The 16787-nt window shown below is 44.0% G+C and overlaps 1 protein-coding gene across 1 annotated transcript in view; it reads left to right on the forward strand.

Moving 5' to 3' along the window:
• The window catches only part of ARHGAP31 (Rho GTPase activating protein 31), a 114451-nt gene extending 98541 nt beyond the window's left edge, over positions 1-15910 (forward strand). The window contains exons 11-12 of the mRNA XM_082711394.1: positions 55-335; positions 10654-15910. Of these exons, the coding sequence (XP_082567520.1) occupies positions 55-335; positions 10654-13083 (2711 nt within the window). The 3' untranslated portion in view covers positions 13084-15910. The remainder of the gene's footprint in view (positions 1-54; positions 336-10653) is intronic.
• The last annotated feature ends 877 nt before the right edge of the window (positions 15911-16787 follow it).

Raw genomic sequence — 16787 nt, forward strand, 5'->3', positions numbered from 1 at the left:
GGATTAGGGCCTTTCTGCAAATGAAGTCTTCAACATAACTCTCATCCTTCACAGCTTCCATACCTAAGAAGGGGGTTCTCGAGGAAGCCAAGCCAGGACCAGAAGCAGTGAGGACAGTGGAATGCAACAAAGGCCTTCCCCTGGAGCCAGGCCCCCAACAGGAGGAAAAGAAGGCCTCGGAAACATCCCTGGACTGTCAACATTCAAGTGACTTAGAGGAGAGGCTGGACCCAGAGAAGGCGGAGGAGGAGGGTCAAGAGGCTGACCAGGTGGAGCCCAGCACTCTGCAGGAGAGCCCCGGGGCCAGAGCCGAAGCAGTGTTTCTCCAGGACGTGGTAAGATGCACTCACCACGGGGGCCAGCCAGTACAGTCCTCTTTGTCCCAGAGGCTCCTGGTAGAACTGAAAGCAGGGATTTGTGGGGGGAGGAGGGGGAATTGTTTAAGAACCAGTTTCTGCCAACGTGACTTGAGGAGACAACCTTCACAACCACGTGCTGGGAGTTAGGGCCGTGCTGGAGGGCTGTAGTGGCTCAAGAGGGCCGAAATAAGGTTCCCAAAAGACGTGTTTGCAACCATAGAAAGAGAAGGATACAGAGATTCTTACAGGGATTGAATTTGGGGGGAGGGGCAAGTATAAATTAATGCCACCAGGCTACCCTGGGATTTTATGCTTTATAGGTCACTCTTTTGTGAGGAGAATGGCTTGGAAAAGGTAGGAGAGGAGGCATGGGTGCCAGTTAGAAGGGTAGTATGTGACAGGCCAGGCGAGAAAACATGGTGGCTTGGAGGAGGGAACAAGGAAAGAAATGGAAGGCTTCAAAAGCTATTTAGAAACTAGAATGGTGCTCGCTTCGGCCACACTTGTACTAAAATTGGAACAATACAGAGAAGATTAGCATAGCCCCTGTGCTAGCATGATATACAAATTCGTGAAGCGTTCCATATTTTGGGGGTGAGTGCCTGGCTCTGTCGCGCAATGGATAGCGCATTGGACTTCTTCCATATTTTTGGGGTGGGGGGTGTTCCTGCCTGGCTCAGTTGGTAGAGCATGTGACTCTCAATCTCAGCGCTGAGTTCAAGCCCTACATTGGGCATGGAGCCTACTAAAATAAAATAAAATAAAAAGCAGTGTCTGAAATAGAATTTATCACCCACACAGAGAAAGAAGCTAGAATGAATAGGACTTGGTAAAGGATTAGATAAGAGTGAGGAAGAAGGAAGAGTCAAAACACCTCATAGATTTCTGATCTAAGCAGAAAGGCGCACTATGGTCCACTTATTGAGATGGTGGGGGAGGAGAGTTTACGTGTTCATTTACTTTTCTATTTATTTCTTATAAGAGATCAGTTCGTGTAGGTGCTAAGGAGAGTAAGCAGTTGAGTGAAAGTCTGCCTCTGCCTGAAGGTGAAATGGGAGGAGACACAAGTCAGTGTGATATGGTAGAATCAGATCTTAAAAACACCCCTACCTTTTGACCAAGGAATCCTACTCCTGGAGAGTTCTCTGAAGGAAACAATCAAATAGAAATACCACAAAAGAAAACCTCTTATTGAAAAAGAAGCAAGATGGTGAAGTAGGAGACCCTATTTCAGCCTATCCCCTAAAGTGAGCTAATTATCTACCAGAACACTCTGAACACCCATGGAATCAGCCTGAGCTGTAGGATTAGACAGTTCTGGATCTCTTCGGGGGCAGAAGACAACAGTGGAGTGGTAAAGCGGAGTAGGAACGATCAGACTGATATCGGAGGATAAACAGAAGGGCGAGGGAGCCACTAGAAGCCACCCATTGGAAAGTAATACCCCAGTACAAGAGTGCTCTGTGATTGGGGACCAGCATTAACTTGGTCTGGTTAAAAGCACTCAAAAAGAGCAAACGATCTTAAGGGGAAGCTGGTGGAATCACGCAGTCACGGGCACGGGCCAAAACCCACAGACCCAGGAGGGCCACCGCCAGTGACCATCTGTGCCAGAGAGAGTATGGTGGAGCCCCCAGGGTTGCACGGCTTGCACCACAGATTGGTGGGGCACACTCCCATCCCCACATGAGGGAGTCTGGTGACAGTGCCAGCCTGCGCTCCCTAGAACTTTTGCTCAGTGTGCGACCAGGGTCTGACCCACTCCCTGCCAGTACCCAAGAAAGCTCCATCCTGACGCTAGCTGGTGGTCTGTAGAAGAGGCCGAGGGTCTGGACTCTCCCAGCTAGGGCCTGAAGGAATTCAGTGCGATCCCCTGTGGTGGCAACCTGAGGGCTGGGCCCCAGACAGTAGTAGTCCTGGCAAAGGCAGCCACCAGAAGCGGGCTCCCTGGACCAATATCGCTTGGGGTTTTAGTGGCACGGGGGTGCAGAGACAAGTGGGCGCTTCAGGTGCCCCCTGAGACAGTGGCTGGGGACGTGCTATGCCTGTGGGAGGCTGCATGGCTCAGCGGAGTTTGCAGAGGGGGAGTCTGTGTGTTCTGGACCACCCAGAGGGGAGCAGATGGAGGCTTCTCTCTGAGTCGGAGGTCTGGGTGCAGTTTGCTTTCCACCAAACCTCTGAGAAGCCACAAAGAGCCTCCAAAGAGAAAACCTCCAGAGAACAAAGCCTGAAAAACCAGTTTTCACAGAGCCCAGTCCCTTGATAGGGGGCAGGAGGACTCAACCCAAGCAAGACTGACTGAAAAATAATGCGGCAGGCCCCTCCCCCCAGAAAGCCAGTCAAAAGAACAAGAGGACAACCACCACAGGGTCCCCATAAAACTGTAAAACTCCAATATCAGGGGAAAAGAAGATATTAAACTCCCGGTATTGCCTTAAAACCTGTATATTTCATAGATTCATCTTTTACTTTTAAATTTGTTCTCACTATTCTTGTTCTCTTTAATTTTTTTAACCTACTTACCATTACAACTAGAGGTTTACTACAATATATTCCATAATAACATTTTAACTTGAACTTTTTTCATACTTATACCTTTTTTCTTTTTCTTTTCTATTTTTTTAAATATACATATAGATATAAGCTTCAAGGTAAACCTCTTTCCCTAATCAATACTACCCCTGTATATAAACCAGTTTTAATTTCCCTTTATCCCTGGAAAGTTGAGTCTTTTAACAAAAATATCAAGATACACCCAGAAAGAATAAAATGACATTCCTCTCCCACATCAAGGATTTAACCACCCTCCCATCTTCTTCTTCTGTCAGTGTTCCTGTGTATTTGTTTTTGTTCTGGTATTATATAAATCCTATCCTTGGGGTTCATTTTGGGTGGGTTCTTTATTTTTCTTGTCATTTACTTTTGTTGGTCTTTTTGTTTGTATGCCTTATAAGCCTTATAAATCTTACCTTTGGGGCCCATTCTGGCTGGGTCTTTTCTTTTCTTTTTTCTGCCTCTCTCTTTCTCTCTCTCTCTCTTTTTTTCTTTCTTTTTTGTGGTGACTTCGATTGCTCAGAAGTGTTCCAGGGTGCACCTTGCCTGGATCACAGTTGATACATTCAGCTACATATCTCTTCAACTGCTGCTCACCAAAATTACTAGGAGGTATACCCAACAGAATTAAAATTCAGAGATTGTGCCCTCTCCATCAGAACTATTGGATATGGACATAAATAATATGTTGGAAAGGGAATTCAGGGTAACAATTATCCAAGCAAAGGCTAAGTTGGAGAAAATCATTAGTGACAACATGGAATTGCTAAGGACAGAAGTAAAAGACACCCGTGAGAAGTTAAAAATGCTATCAAATACTCTAACAGCTAGGGTAACTGAGGCAGAAGATAGAATTAGTGATCTAAAGGACAAACTGATAGAGAGAAAGGATCAGGAGGAGGCCTGGAACAAACAGCTTAGAAGCCATGAAAACAGAATTAGGAAAACAAATGATGCCATGAAACGTTCCAATGTCCGAATTATTGGGATCCCTGAGGGGGGAGGAGAAAGAAAGAAGACTACTAGATATAGTTGAAAAAATTCTCTGTGAAAATTTTCCCAGTCTGGGGAATGGAACCAGCGTTCGTGCCGTAGAGGTAGAAAGAACAACCCCCAAGATCAACGAATCTAGAAAGACCTTGAAGCACTTGATTGTAAGACTGATGATCATGATTTTAGACAAGAGCTTTTGAGAGCAGCTACAGAAGAAGGTCCATCAGAATAATGTCAGACCTGTCCACAGAAACCTGGCAAGCCAGAAAGGGCTGGCAAGACATATTCAGGGCCCTAAATGAGAAGAACATGCAGCCAAGAATACTTTATCCAGCAAGGATGACATTCATCATGGATGGAGAAATAAAGAGCTTCCAAGACCGGCAAGGTTTAATAGAGTATGTGACCACCAAGCCGACACTACAAGAAATATTAAGAGGTATTCTATAAAAGAAGAACGAACCCAAGAGTGTCATAGAACAGAAGTTTACAGAGACAATCTATAGAAACAAGGACTTCACAGGCAACATGATGTCAATAAAAATGTATCTTTCAATAATCACTCTCAACATTAATGGCCTAAACACTCCCATAAGACAGCACAGGGTTGCAGATTGGATAAAATGACAGGACTCATCCATATATTGTCTGCAAGAGACCCACTTGGAACCTAAGGATACATCCAGACTGAAAGTGAAGGGATGAAGAAGCATCTTTCATGCCAATGGGCCTCAAAAGAAAGCTGGGGTAAATTAGATTTTAAACTAAAGACTGTAGTCAGGGATAAAGAAGGACACTACATCATTCTTAAAGGGTTTATCCACCAAGAAGATATAACAATTGTAAATATTTATGCCCCCAATATGGGAGCAGCCAACTACATAAGACAACTGTTAATCAAGATAAAGAGTCATATTGATATGAATACATGAATAGTAGGGGTTCTTAACATGCCACTCTCAGTAATGGACAGATCATCCAAGCAGAAAATCAATAAAGAAACAAAAGCATTGAATTGGACCAGATGGACCAGATGGACCAGATGGACCTCAAAGATTTATACAGAACATTCTGCCCTGAAACAACAGAATACTCATTCTTCTTGAGCACGCATGGAACTTTCTCCAGAATAGACCACATACTGGGTCAAAATCAGGGCTCAACCGATTCCAAAAGATTGAGATTATTTCCTGCATTTTCTCAGACCACAGTACTTTGAAACTGGAACTCCACCACAAGAAAAAGTTTGGAAGGAATTCAAACACTTGGAAGCTAAAGACCACCCTGCTTAAGCATGTTTGGATTAACCAGAAAATTAAAGAAGAACTTAAACAATTCATGGACACCAATGAGAATGAAGACACTTCAGCCCAAAAACCTATGAGATATGGCAAAGACAGTCCTAAGGGGGAACTACATAGCCATCCAAGCCTCCCTCAAAAAATTGAAAAATCCAGAATACACCAGCTTTCTTTACACCTTAAAGAACTGGAGAATCAACAACAAATTAAGCCAACCCCACACACAAGAAGGAAAATAATCAAAATTAGAGCAGAGTTCAATGAGACAAACTAGAGATACAGTAAATACATCAACAAAACTAGAAGGTGGTTTAAGAATCAATAAGATCGATAAACCATTGGGCAAAATAATCCAAAAGAAAGAGAGAGGACCTGAAATTAATAAAATTATGAATGAAAAGGAAGAGATCATGACTAACACCAAGGAAATAGAAACAATCATCAGAAATTATTATCAACAGTTATATGCCAATAAGTTAAGCAAACTAGACGAAATGGTTGTTGTATTCCTGGAAACCTATAAACTTCCAAAACTGAATCAGGAAGAAATTGACAACCTGAATAGAGCAATATTTAGTAATGAGATTGAAGCAGTGGCCAAAAACCTCCCAAAAAACAATGGCCAGGACATGACAGATTCCGTGGAGAATTCTACCAAACATTTAAAGAAGAAATAATAACTATTCTTTTGAAGCTGTTTCAAAAAAATAGAAACAGAAGGGAAACTTCCAGACTCTTTTTATGAAGCCAGCATTACCCTGATCCCTAAACCAAGCAAAGACCACACCGAAAAGGAGAATTTCAGACCAATGTCCCTGATGAATATGGATGCCAAGATTCTCAACAAGATCCTAGCTAATAGGATCCAACAGTACATTAAAAAAATTATCTACCATGACCAGGTGGGATTTATCCATGGGATGCAAGGTGGTTCAACATTTGCAAATTAATCAATGTGATAGAAGAAATCAATAAGAGAAGAGAGAAGAACCACATGGTCCTCTCAACTGATACAGAAAAGCACTTGACAAGATACTGCAACCGTTCCTGATTAAAACTATTCAAAGTATAAGGATAGAGGGAAAATTCCTCAACTTCATAAAATCTATCTATGAAAAACCCACAGCGAATATCATCCTCAATGGAGAAAAGCTGACAGCCTTCCCTTTGAGATTAGGAACACAACAAGGATGTCCACGCTCACCACTGTTGTTCAACATAGTGCTAGAAGTCCTAGAACCAGCAATCAGACAACAAAAAGAAAAAGAACGTATTCATATTGGCAAAGAAGAAGTCAAACTCTCTATCTTCGGAGATGACATGATACTTTATATGAAAAACCCAAAAGACTCCACCCCCAAAATACTAGAACGCATACAGCAATTCAGTAATGTGGCAAAATCAAGGATACAAAAGCAATGTACAGAAATCAGTTGCTTTCTTATACACTAACAATGAAATATAGAAAGGGAAATTAGAGAATCGATTCCATTTACTATAGCACCAAGAACCATAAGATACCTGGAAATAAACGTAACCAAAGAGGTAAAGGATTTGTACTCGAGGAACTACAGAACATTCATGAAAGAAATTGAAGAAGTCACAAAAAGTTGGAAGAGGATTCGATGCTCATGGATTGGAAGAATAAACATCATTAAAATGTTGGTACTGCCCAGAGCAATCTATACTTTCAATGCCATCCCAATCAAAATTCCACAAAGAGCTGGAACAATCCTAAAATTTATATGGAACCAGAAGAGACCCCGAATTTCTAAGGAAATGTTGAAAAAGAAAAATAAAACTGGGGGCATCACATTGCCTGATTTCAAGCTTTACTACAAATCTGTGATCACCAAGACAGCATGGTACTGGCACAAAAGAGACACATAGACCAGTGGAACAGAGTAGAATACCCAGGTATGGAACCTCAACTCTATGGTCAAATAATCTTTGACAAAGCAGGAAAATATATACAATGGAAAAAAGACATTGCTTCAATAAATTGTGCTGGGAAAATTGGACAGCAATGGTAGAGGAATGAAACTTGACCATTCTCTTACACCATACACAAGGATAAACTCGAAATAGACAAAAGACCTCAACGTGAGGCGTGAATCTATCAAAATCCTAGAGGAGAACATAGGCATTAACTTCTTCGACATTGGCCACAGCAACTTCTTTCAAGATATGTCTCCAAAAGCAAAGGAAACAAAAGCGAAAATGAACTTTTGGGACTTCATCAAGATCAAAAGCTTCTGCACAGCAAAGGAAACAGTTAACAAAACAAAGAGGCAACCAATGGAATGGGAGAAGATATTCACAAATGACACTACAGACAAAAGGCTGATATCCAAGACCTATAAAGAACTCCTCAAACTCAACACACACAAAACAGATAATAATCATGTCCAAAAATGGGCAGAAGGCATGAACAGACACTTCTCCAAAGAAGATATACAAATGGCTAACAGACACATGAAAAAATATTCATTATCATTAACCATCAGGGAGATTCAAATCAAAACCACACTGAGATACCACCTTACACAAGTCAGAATGGCTAAAATCAACAAGACAGTAAACAAGTGTTGGAGAGGATGTGGAGAAAGGGGAACCCTCTTAGACTGTTGGTGGAAATGCAAGTTGGTGCAGCCACTTTGGAAAACAGTGTGGAGATTCCTTAAGAAATTTAAAATAGAGCTACCCTATGACCCTGCAATTGCACTACTGGGTATTTACCCAAAAGATACAGATGTAGTGAAAAGAAGGGCCATCTGTACCCCAATGTTCATAGCAGCAATGGCTACAGTCGCCAGACTGTGGAAAGAACCAAGATGCCCTTCAATGGATGAATGGATAAAGATATGGCCCATATGTACAATGGAGTATTATGCCTCATCAGAAAGGATGAATACCCAACTTTTGCATCAACATGGACGAGACTGGAGGAGGCTATGCTAAGTGGAATAAGTCAAGTAGAGAAAGTCAATTATCATCTGGTTTCATTTACTTGGTGGAGCATAAGGAATAACATGGAGGACATTTGGAGATGGAGAGGAGAAGTGAGTTGGGGGAAATCGGAGGGGGAGACAAACCTTGAGAGACTGTGGACTCTGAGAAACAAACTGAGACTTTTGGAGGGGAGGGGGCTCAGGGGTTGGGTGAGCCTGGTGGTTGGTATTATGGAGGGCACGTATTGCATGGAGCACAGGGATGTGGTGTATAAACAATGAATTTTGGAATAGTGAAAAAAAAAAGCCCTCTTATTGAGCAATTATTCACAATATACCAGGCAACATTTGGCCTTGAGGAATCAAAGATGAACAAACCAAATTCCTTACCTCAAGGAGCTCATAGTCCATTGAGAAAGATAAATATCAAATTAATTGTAATATAAAACATGTGATCAGAGCCTGGTGAGAAGTGATGTCAGGTTGACAGCAGTTCAGGTTCCTCATAAAGAACCCCAGCTGAACTCCACCCCCACCCCCACCCCAGGATGGATTTGCCTTCTGGAACTGCTTCTCCTGGTGACAGATGTATTTTTTTTTTTATTTTAATTTTTTTTTGACAGATGTATCTTTTTTTTTTTTTTTACGATTTTATTTATTTATCAGAGAGAGAGGGAGAGAGAGCGAGCACAGGCAGACAGAATGGCAGGCAGAGGCTGAGGGAGAAGCAGGCTCCCTGCTGAGCAAGGAGCCCAATGTGGGACTCCATCCCAGGACGCTGGGATCATGACCTGAGCCAAAGGCAGCTGCTTAACCAACTGAGCCACCCAGGTGTCCCTTGACAGATGTATCTTGAGACAAGAAATGAAGGCCACTGAAATTTGTTTCCCTGGCCCTTACTGGGCCTTCCTTCATCCCTTTCCTATCTGCAGTTTGAGACTTTGTGTAGGGGAAGGGAGGAGTCAAAGAGAAACTAGACTTGAGGAGAGACAAGGGGTGGCAAACAAGATGGAGAAGGAGGCACACCTTTGTTTGTTTGTTTGTTTTTAAGTATTATTATTTTTTATTATGTTATATTAGTACATCATTAGTTTTTGGTGTAGTGTTCCAAGACTCATTGTTTACATATAACACCCAGTGCTCCATGCAATGCATGCCCTCCTTAATACCCATCACCGGGTCAACCTATTCCTTCTACCCTCGTCCCCTCTAAAACCCTCAGTTTGCTTCTTTTTTTTTTTTTTTTAAGATTTTATTTATTTATTTGACAGAGGTCACAAGTAGGCAGAAAGGCAGGCAGAAAAAGAGAGGGGGAAGCAGGCTCCCTGCTGAGCAGAGAGCCCGATGCGGGGCTTGATCCCAGAACCCTGGGATCATGACCTGAGCCGAAAGCAGAGGCTTTAACCCCTGAGCCACCCAGGTGCCCCCTCAGTTTGCTTCTTGGAGTCCATAGTCTCTCATGGTTCGTCTCCCCCTCCAATTGCCCCCCTTCATTTTTCCCTTCCTTCTCCTGATGTTCTCCATGCTATTCCTTATATTCCACAAATAAGTGAAACCACATGATAATTGACTTTCTCTATTTGACTTATTTCACTCAGCATAATCTCCTTCAGCCCCATCCATGTTGATGAAAAAGTTGGGTATTCATCCTTTCTGATGGCTGAGTAATATTCCATTTATATATGGACCATATCTTCTTTATCCATTCATCTGTTGAAGGGCATCTTGGCTCTTTCCACAGTTTGGCTATTGTGGATGTTGCTGCTAGGAACATTGGTGTGCAAATGTACCTTCTTTACACTCCATCTGTATCTTTGGGCTGAATATCCAGTAGGAGGCACCTCTTTAGATCCACAATGGTTATCTGTAGGTAGTTGGAATATAAGATTTTGCTGTTTTTGTATTCTCCGTTCTTTTAAAATGTGTCAAATTTTTTTCCATGTGATATATGTATTTCTTTCATAATAAGAAAAGATTTATTTATTTATTTATTTATTTATTTGGAAAGCAGATATCAGGGCAAGAGTTAACATTTACATTCCACGGGGAGAATCACATTCTTGTGTGCCATCTGGTAAACCTGAGGTTAACTGAGACTAGGGGTTGGTTTGTTTTATAAATCAACAGTGCACAGGGATTAAGTGTTTCTGTTCTGGTGTGGACATAGCTGGAATTTGGTCCCGGGCTGGTACTGTGTGACTTAGGTAAATTGTTTAATCTATTTGAACATAGGTCTCCTCACCTCTTAAATGGGAGTAGCTATAGTAGTATTTATCTCTGGGACAATTAAACCAGAACATGCAGCTAGAATGTGTTATGGCATGCGGTAAACCCTGGATAAATAGCCACAGTGATTAGTAATGCGGTAGCCCTTATTTGCTGGGATAGTGCAGCCTAGCCCAGCGCCAGGCCCTTCACTATCACTGGGAAAATAGTGCAGTTGTCAGGGCCACGAGTCTTTGCCTCTAAAATAATCTTTTCCTTGATATTTTTCAGGATGAGGATGACCTGGCCAATGCCCTGATCTGGCCTGAGATACAACAGGAGCTGAAGATCATCGAATCTGAGGAGGAGCTCTCCTCATCGCCAGCACCTGCCCCAAAGATCAGCCCCACTCAGCCAATCCTGGAGGCCAGTCCAGCGGCTTCTGCTTCTCAGGAGGCTCCTGGGAGCTTGTCTTGTGGCGTACCACCAGGCTCCACCCCTCTGGAGGAGTGGACTAGGGATCCAGCCAATCAGACGGCACAAGGGACTTCCCCAGCAGCCAATAGAGAAAAGCCAGAGACGACGAGCGTCCTCCGCAGACCCGGGACAGAGAAGGGTCCGCGTCCGGACCCCGCCAGCTTAGCTCCTCTGGAAATTGTTCCATTTGAAATGGCTTCTTTACAAACAAAGGTGGGCCAGGAAGGCACAGGGAATCTGTCGCCTCCTCTCCCGCCTGCTGCGCCTCCTCCAACTCCTCTGGAGGAGGCGCCTCGAGTCCAGCCATCGAAGGGCAGTCCTGAGAGAGAAGACTCATCTAGGAGTTTGAGGACAAATCCATACACAGACCAGCTGAAGTCTAATGGCAGCCCTGGGACTCCCAGCCTATGTCAGGAGGAGGAGCCCTCTCCGGGACAGAGTGAAAAGCAAAATTCAAAGAATGCTGCTCGTGAGGGAAAAGGCTCTGGTTTTCAAAGCCCAGCAAGCGAGGTTGAGATCTCCCCACAAGGAGAGGGGGATGTAGCCCCTTCAGTGCAGGAGCCCTCAGACTGTGATGAAGACGAAACTGTGACAGACATTGCCCAGCATGGCCTGGAGATGGTGGAGCCCTGGGAGGAGCCCCAGTGGGTAACGAGTCCCCTTCACTCTCCCACCCTGAAGGATGTGCAGGAGGCCCAGGTGCAGGGCCCCCAGGGCCACCGACTGGAGAGGAGGCTTCCCCACAGGCCCAGCCTTCGTCAGAGTCATTCTCTAGATAGCAAAACCCCCACGGTTAAGAGCCAGTGGACTCTTGAGGCTCCCTCCTCCAGCAGCTGTGCTAACCTCGAAGCGGAGAGGAATTCCGACCTTCTGCAGCCCCTGGCCCCCAGGAGAGAGATAACTGGATGGGATGAGAAAACCCTGAAGTCCTTTAGAGAGTTCTCTGGGGACAGAGAGACAAAGGCTGCTCCCAGCCAGAAGGGACCGGGTGGTTTGCAGCGCAAATCAGCAGAAATCAGCCCTGGCAGCCTAGCAGAGGGAAAGGAACAGGGGACACACCAAGGGCACAGCAGCCCTCAGATTGAGCAAGGTAGTGTTCCTGGGCCAGACAACAGCAAAGAGAGTTCTCCTGGTGTGCAAGACAGTGCCTCATGTGGAGAGCATCCCCCAAAGTTGCAGCTGAAGAGCTCTGAGTCTGGGCTTCCAAAAGGGAAAAACAGGCCTTCTTCCCTCAATTTGGACTCTGCCGTTCCCATCACTGACCTCTTTCGGTTTGACAATGTGGCCTCATTTGGTTCACCTGGAATGCAGCTCTCTGAGCCAGGAGACACAAAAGTCGCATGGATGACGTCATCTCACTGTAAAGTAGACCCATGGAGTATTTGCTCCCAGGACCCTCAGGACCTGGACATTGTGGCTCATGCCCTGACGGGCCGCCGTAACTCAGCTCCTGTGAGTGTGTCAGCTGTGAGAACCTCCTTCATGGTCAAAATGTGCCAGGCTAGGGCAGTCCCAGTCATCCCACCCAAGATTCAGTACACACAGATCCCACAGCCCCTGCCATCTCAGAGCTCAGGGGACAGTGGAGTTCAGGCTCTGGAGAGGAGCCAGGAAGAACCCAGCTCAACTGGTGGGACCTCGCAGAAATCTTCCAGAGATGATTCTCTCTCCTTGGAAAGCCCAAAAGAAGAGAAGCCAAAGCAAGATATGGGAGCCATTGAGGCCTCGCCAATGGATACCAATACATCCCACATGTGCGAGGGACCCACCCTTCCTCCAGAACCAGTCTTGGCTAACCTGCTCTCCACCCAGGATGCAACAGTGCAATGCAGAAAGCGTACATCAGAGACAGAGCCTTCCGGAGACAACCTTCTTTCTTCAAAAATAGAGCGACCATCAGGGGGTTCTAAACCTTTCCACAGGTCAAGGCCAGGAAGACCTCAGAGCCTTATCTTATTCAGTCCTCCTTTCCCCATTATGGACCACCCACCCCCTTCCTCCACAGTGACAGATTCCAAGGTTCTCCTGTCCCCTATCAGAAGTCCCACCCAGACAGTTTCCCCTGGCCTTCTTTGTGGGGATTTGGCAGAAAACACGTGGGTCACACCAGAAGGGGTTACACTTAGGAATAAAATGACCATCCCTAAGAATGGCCAAAGACTAGAGACCTCAACCAGCTGTTTTTACCAGCCCCAGAGGAGGTCAGTGATTCTGGATGGAAGAAGTGGGAGGCAAATAGAATGACATCAGTTCACCTGCTGGTGTCTGAAAAAAAAAGTCATGATTCATCATCTGGAAGTTATTACAGGGCCAACTTGCCATTATTCCAGGCATAGGTTAGCCAAGTTTGGACTTATTTTGGCCTCTTTTCTTTCTTCAGCTTTTTGACCGTTTATTAATTAGTCCATTTGCCAGAAGAGAGGTCAAGGGAAGGACCAAGAAATGAAATTTATATCAGTCCTTAACAGCAGGTGGGAAAAGGTCAGGTAAAGGAAGAAGCTGAAATGCTTTCTTCCAATGAGATTTGGGGTTGTTTCTGAGTTGTGTTTCTCCCACACTGTCATTACCTATTACTGTTGAGAGTTGGCTAAAAATAACGTTTTTTTGAAAGAAAGAGAAATCCTTTGCCTGTGTTGGAAAATGTTGCTGTTGAGGTTGGAAGGCCTCCTCTTTCCTTCACGCTTTTTAATGCTCCTTAAAGCATGCGTTCTTTTAGACCAGTTTTCTGATAAGCTTTGTACACATGTACACTCCAGAACAGAAGTAGATTTGGAAGTGCAAACTAATGTACACTTACAGATCCAACAGGGTAAAGGTGCCCATGCTTTTTCCCTGGAACCTCTGCAGACTTGTGGGAGATGGTTGCATGTATCAGCATAGAAAATCAGAATCTATACACAAGAGCAAATTCTATGACTGGCAAAATCTAAGAGGACTGCCTGGCTGTGGCTTTTGTTATTTTTTGGGGACTCTGCCATTCTCCTGACCTCTGATGTATAAATCTAGTGGTTGGGCAGACTGGGGGCTGAGCTGAAGGTTACCTCAATGAGGTGTGCTGAATTTTCACTTAGGTAGGCAACAGTGAAGTGATCTGTGTTCTTTCCATCAGAGTCCACAGACAGGATATCATCGTAGAGAACAACCTCACGCATGGGTAGAACTATGCTCCAAAGTCAGTGTGTTTAAATTGATGGGGCATTAGTAGAAAACACTTCTAGCTCAGGTTCCCTGTCCTTCCACACTAGGCTGGGAGTACAGGAGAGGATAAGGAGGGAGCTCCAACAGGGTGGCCATCTCTGTCACTTGGGGAGAAATGCCCTTTGGAACATGTATTTCATTTTAGCCAGTGGGTACCTCCCTTTCTCCCTCTCCTTCCATTACTCAGAGCAGAGTTGAGGCACCTTTCTCCATCCCATAACCCCCCTCATCCATTACCCTAGGCCATTCTCCTGTCTACATGCAAGCAGAAGCAATAAACCAATGTGATTTTATTTCAGTTATTTAGAACCTCAGTGCTTCTTTCTTTTTCAGCTGGTAAGAGGAAGGAGAATTAATAGAACCTATTGGTAGATTTTTGGTGCTCCCCCAAAAAGGGATTCACAGGAGCCCCTCTCAAGGCAAAACCCATTAGGGTATCAATGGTTTCAAACCTTCTAACGCAACAATTTTATTTAGAAAGAAATAAAGTTCTAGCTCTGTGCACATCTTCTCAGGTTCAAGTCTGGCTGAACTCTGTCCACGAGTTCTGTCATTGCATCAGCAGACCTCACAATCCAGGCCGCTGAACTGAAGTTACTTCGGGGAGAATTGGAGGTGGTGCCCTGCAACAGATCCATATTCCCCTCTCCCTTCTTCCCTGATAAACCTTACAGTTTTGAAATCTTGTGCTGACCCTTTTAAGCCAGTGTCTGTTTCAGGGGTAACTGAAAGGCCAGCTGATGAGTTCTCCTTTCAGAGGGCACTGAGGTGAATGAACACGGGGAGCGGTTAATAGGTTCAGTGTCTTGCCTTCTCATTCGGTGAGCAAGACCCTGGACCAATGGGTCCAGCCAATGGGATGTCAACCCGTAAAAAAAAGTGCCGGGGTATGGCATTTTCCCTCCTGGGCAGGCAAGGTGAAGAAATATAGTGGTGACAGATGAGAAAGGCCATGCTCAGGAGATTTGACAAGTACATTCCTGCCTTATCAGAAAATGTGGGCAGATAGGCTTTATCCCAATCACAGTGCACTGTGGTGTCTATGCTTTGATAAAGACCATGTTCTAGTTAGAATGTAAGAGAGGAAAGGAACTGGACTTTGCTTCACCATCAGAACTCTTGAGCCACATAATGAAATATTTAAACTATTTTATGATTATTTTGAATTTTTGTTTGTAACGCTTAGAGGATATATTTTATTTGGGGATAGACTGAGAAGCCACTTAATGCATGAGTTCTGCCCGAGGCTCCTAGGCAGATTGTTAAATGGCTGCTATGCCCCATAGACTGACATCTTGTTTGTAGCATCGTCTTCAGGAGTGTGGGTGTGTGGATGCTGTCATGAGACCCAATGACAACGGTCTGGAGACACTCTCTATTCTGAGTTTTCCTAAGCCAGTGAATCAAGAAGGCTGTGGAAGCTGACTCGTCTTCTCTATCAGTGTCCCACGGCTAAAGTGTGGACTTTTTCAATACAGCCCAGCCTGTCAACTGTCACAAACACATTCATAAGCTTCCTGTGGGCTGGGGCTAACCTGATGCTGAGGAAATTCCATTTCATGGCAAAGAGAACTCAGATTTCCTCCCCTGAAATTGTTCCCTCAGATGCTCCAAGATTACCTGTTTGGTCATTCATTTGGGACTGAAAAAAGACCCCCCCTGAGAATGGCTGGATGGAAATCAAATTGCCTGCTTCCATCCAGACAGTGGACAGGACAAGGGCGGTGTTTTTCAGTGGATCTGCATGGTGCTCTAGAAAGGGCTGCAAAATCAAATTCTCCCAAGTGCTCCTTCAAACCAGTTACCAGTCCTCAAAATGGGGATGGCTGATTTTAAATGTTAAATTTGAAATAAAATGCATGCATCTCCTAAAGTTTTCTTTTAGTGTTAGTGGTTGCTAAAGAAGATAATAATCTGTATTTATTGGCAAAATGGGCCTTAGGCCAACTATTTTTCCCTCTTTTTTTTTTTTCTTTTTTTACCAAAATGGGCCAGATAGAGGAGTTTGGTTTTTATTCTTTGCATCAGATGGAATGTGAAGAAAACTGATCAAAAACCCCATTAAGACAGCTTGATCTAAGCCCTAAAATTCAAAATATTGGCCAAGTCAAAATTCTGGGTTCTGTATAAGTTAAAAATGTAAGCATCATCCTCCTCAACAATATTTATCAAAAGCTTAGCAATATTGCCCTGGGTGCCTTAATACTCTTAAATCCTTGGAGTCTAATGAAAAAAAGGGTGAGGGGTGGTAGCAAATGAAACAGTCCATAAACAAACAGGAGCAAGATTTAGAGTCCTTACATTACCAAAAGAAAGCTCAAAGGGAAAAATGTAGCAACTAGCATCTTTTAATAGGATTGTTAATAGTGTTTAAGCTACCTACTGACTTTAATCAAATTAAACAATTGCAAATCCAATAGAAGGTACTAGGGAGACACTTAGGCATTGAGAATTTTGCTCCGATTGCTTGAAAAATGTGAGAGTGGTAATCAAAAACAAAGAGTTCTGAATTTGTGTGTGGTCTGAATTGGTTTAATTGTGAAGTCCTGCTGGGTCTCTGCTGATGAGCCAGGTAATACCAGCATTCCATGCTCGTGGGGAGGGAGCTTCAGAGACTTCCGTCATCACAAAACGGGTTAACTTGTATTGGTTATGAAGTCATAGGTCAAGATAAGCTGTCTAACGTTCATGTCTAACGTTCAGCATGCTGATCACATTAGAGTAAAATTGGGTGGTACAAGTCATTAGTC

This window comes from Mustela nivalis (assembly GCF_964662115.1).
Source record: "Mustela nivalis genome assembly, chromosome: 1".
In the NCBI taxonomy this organism is placed as follows: Eukaryota; Metazoa; Chordata; class Mammalia; order Carnivora; family Mustelidae; genus Mustela; species Mustela nivalis.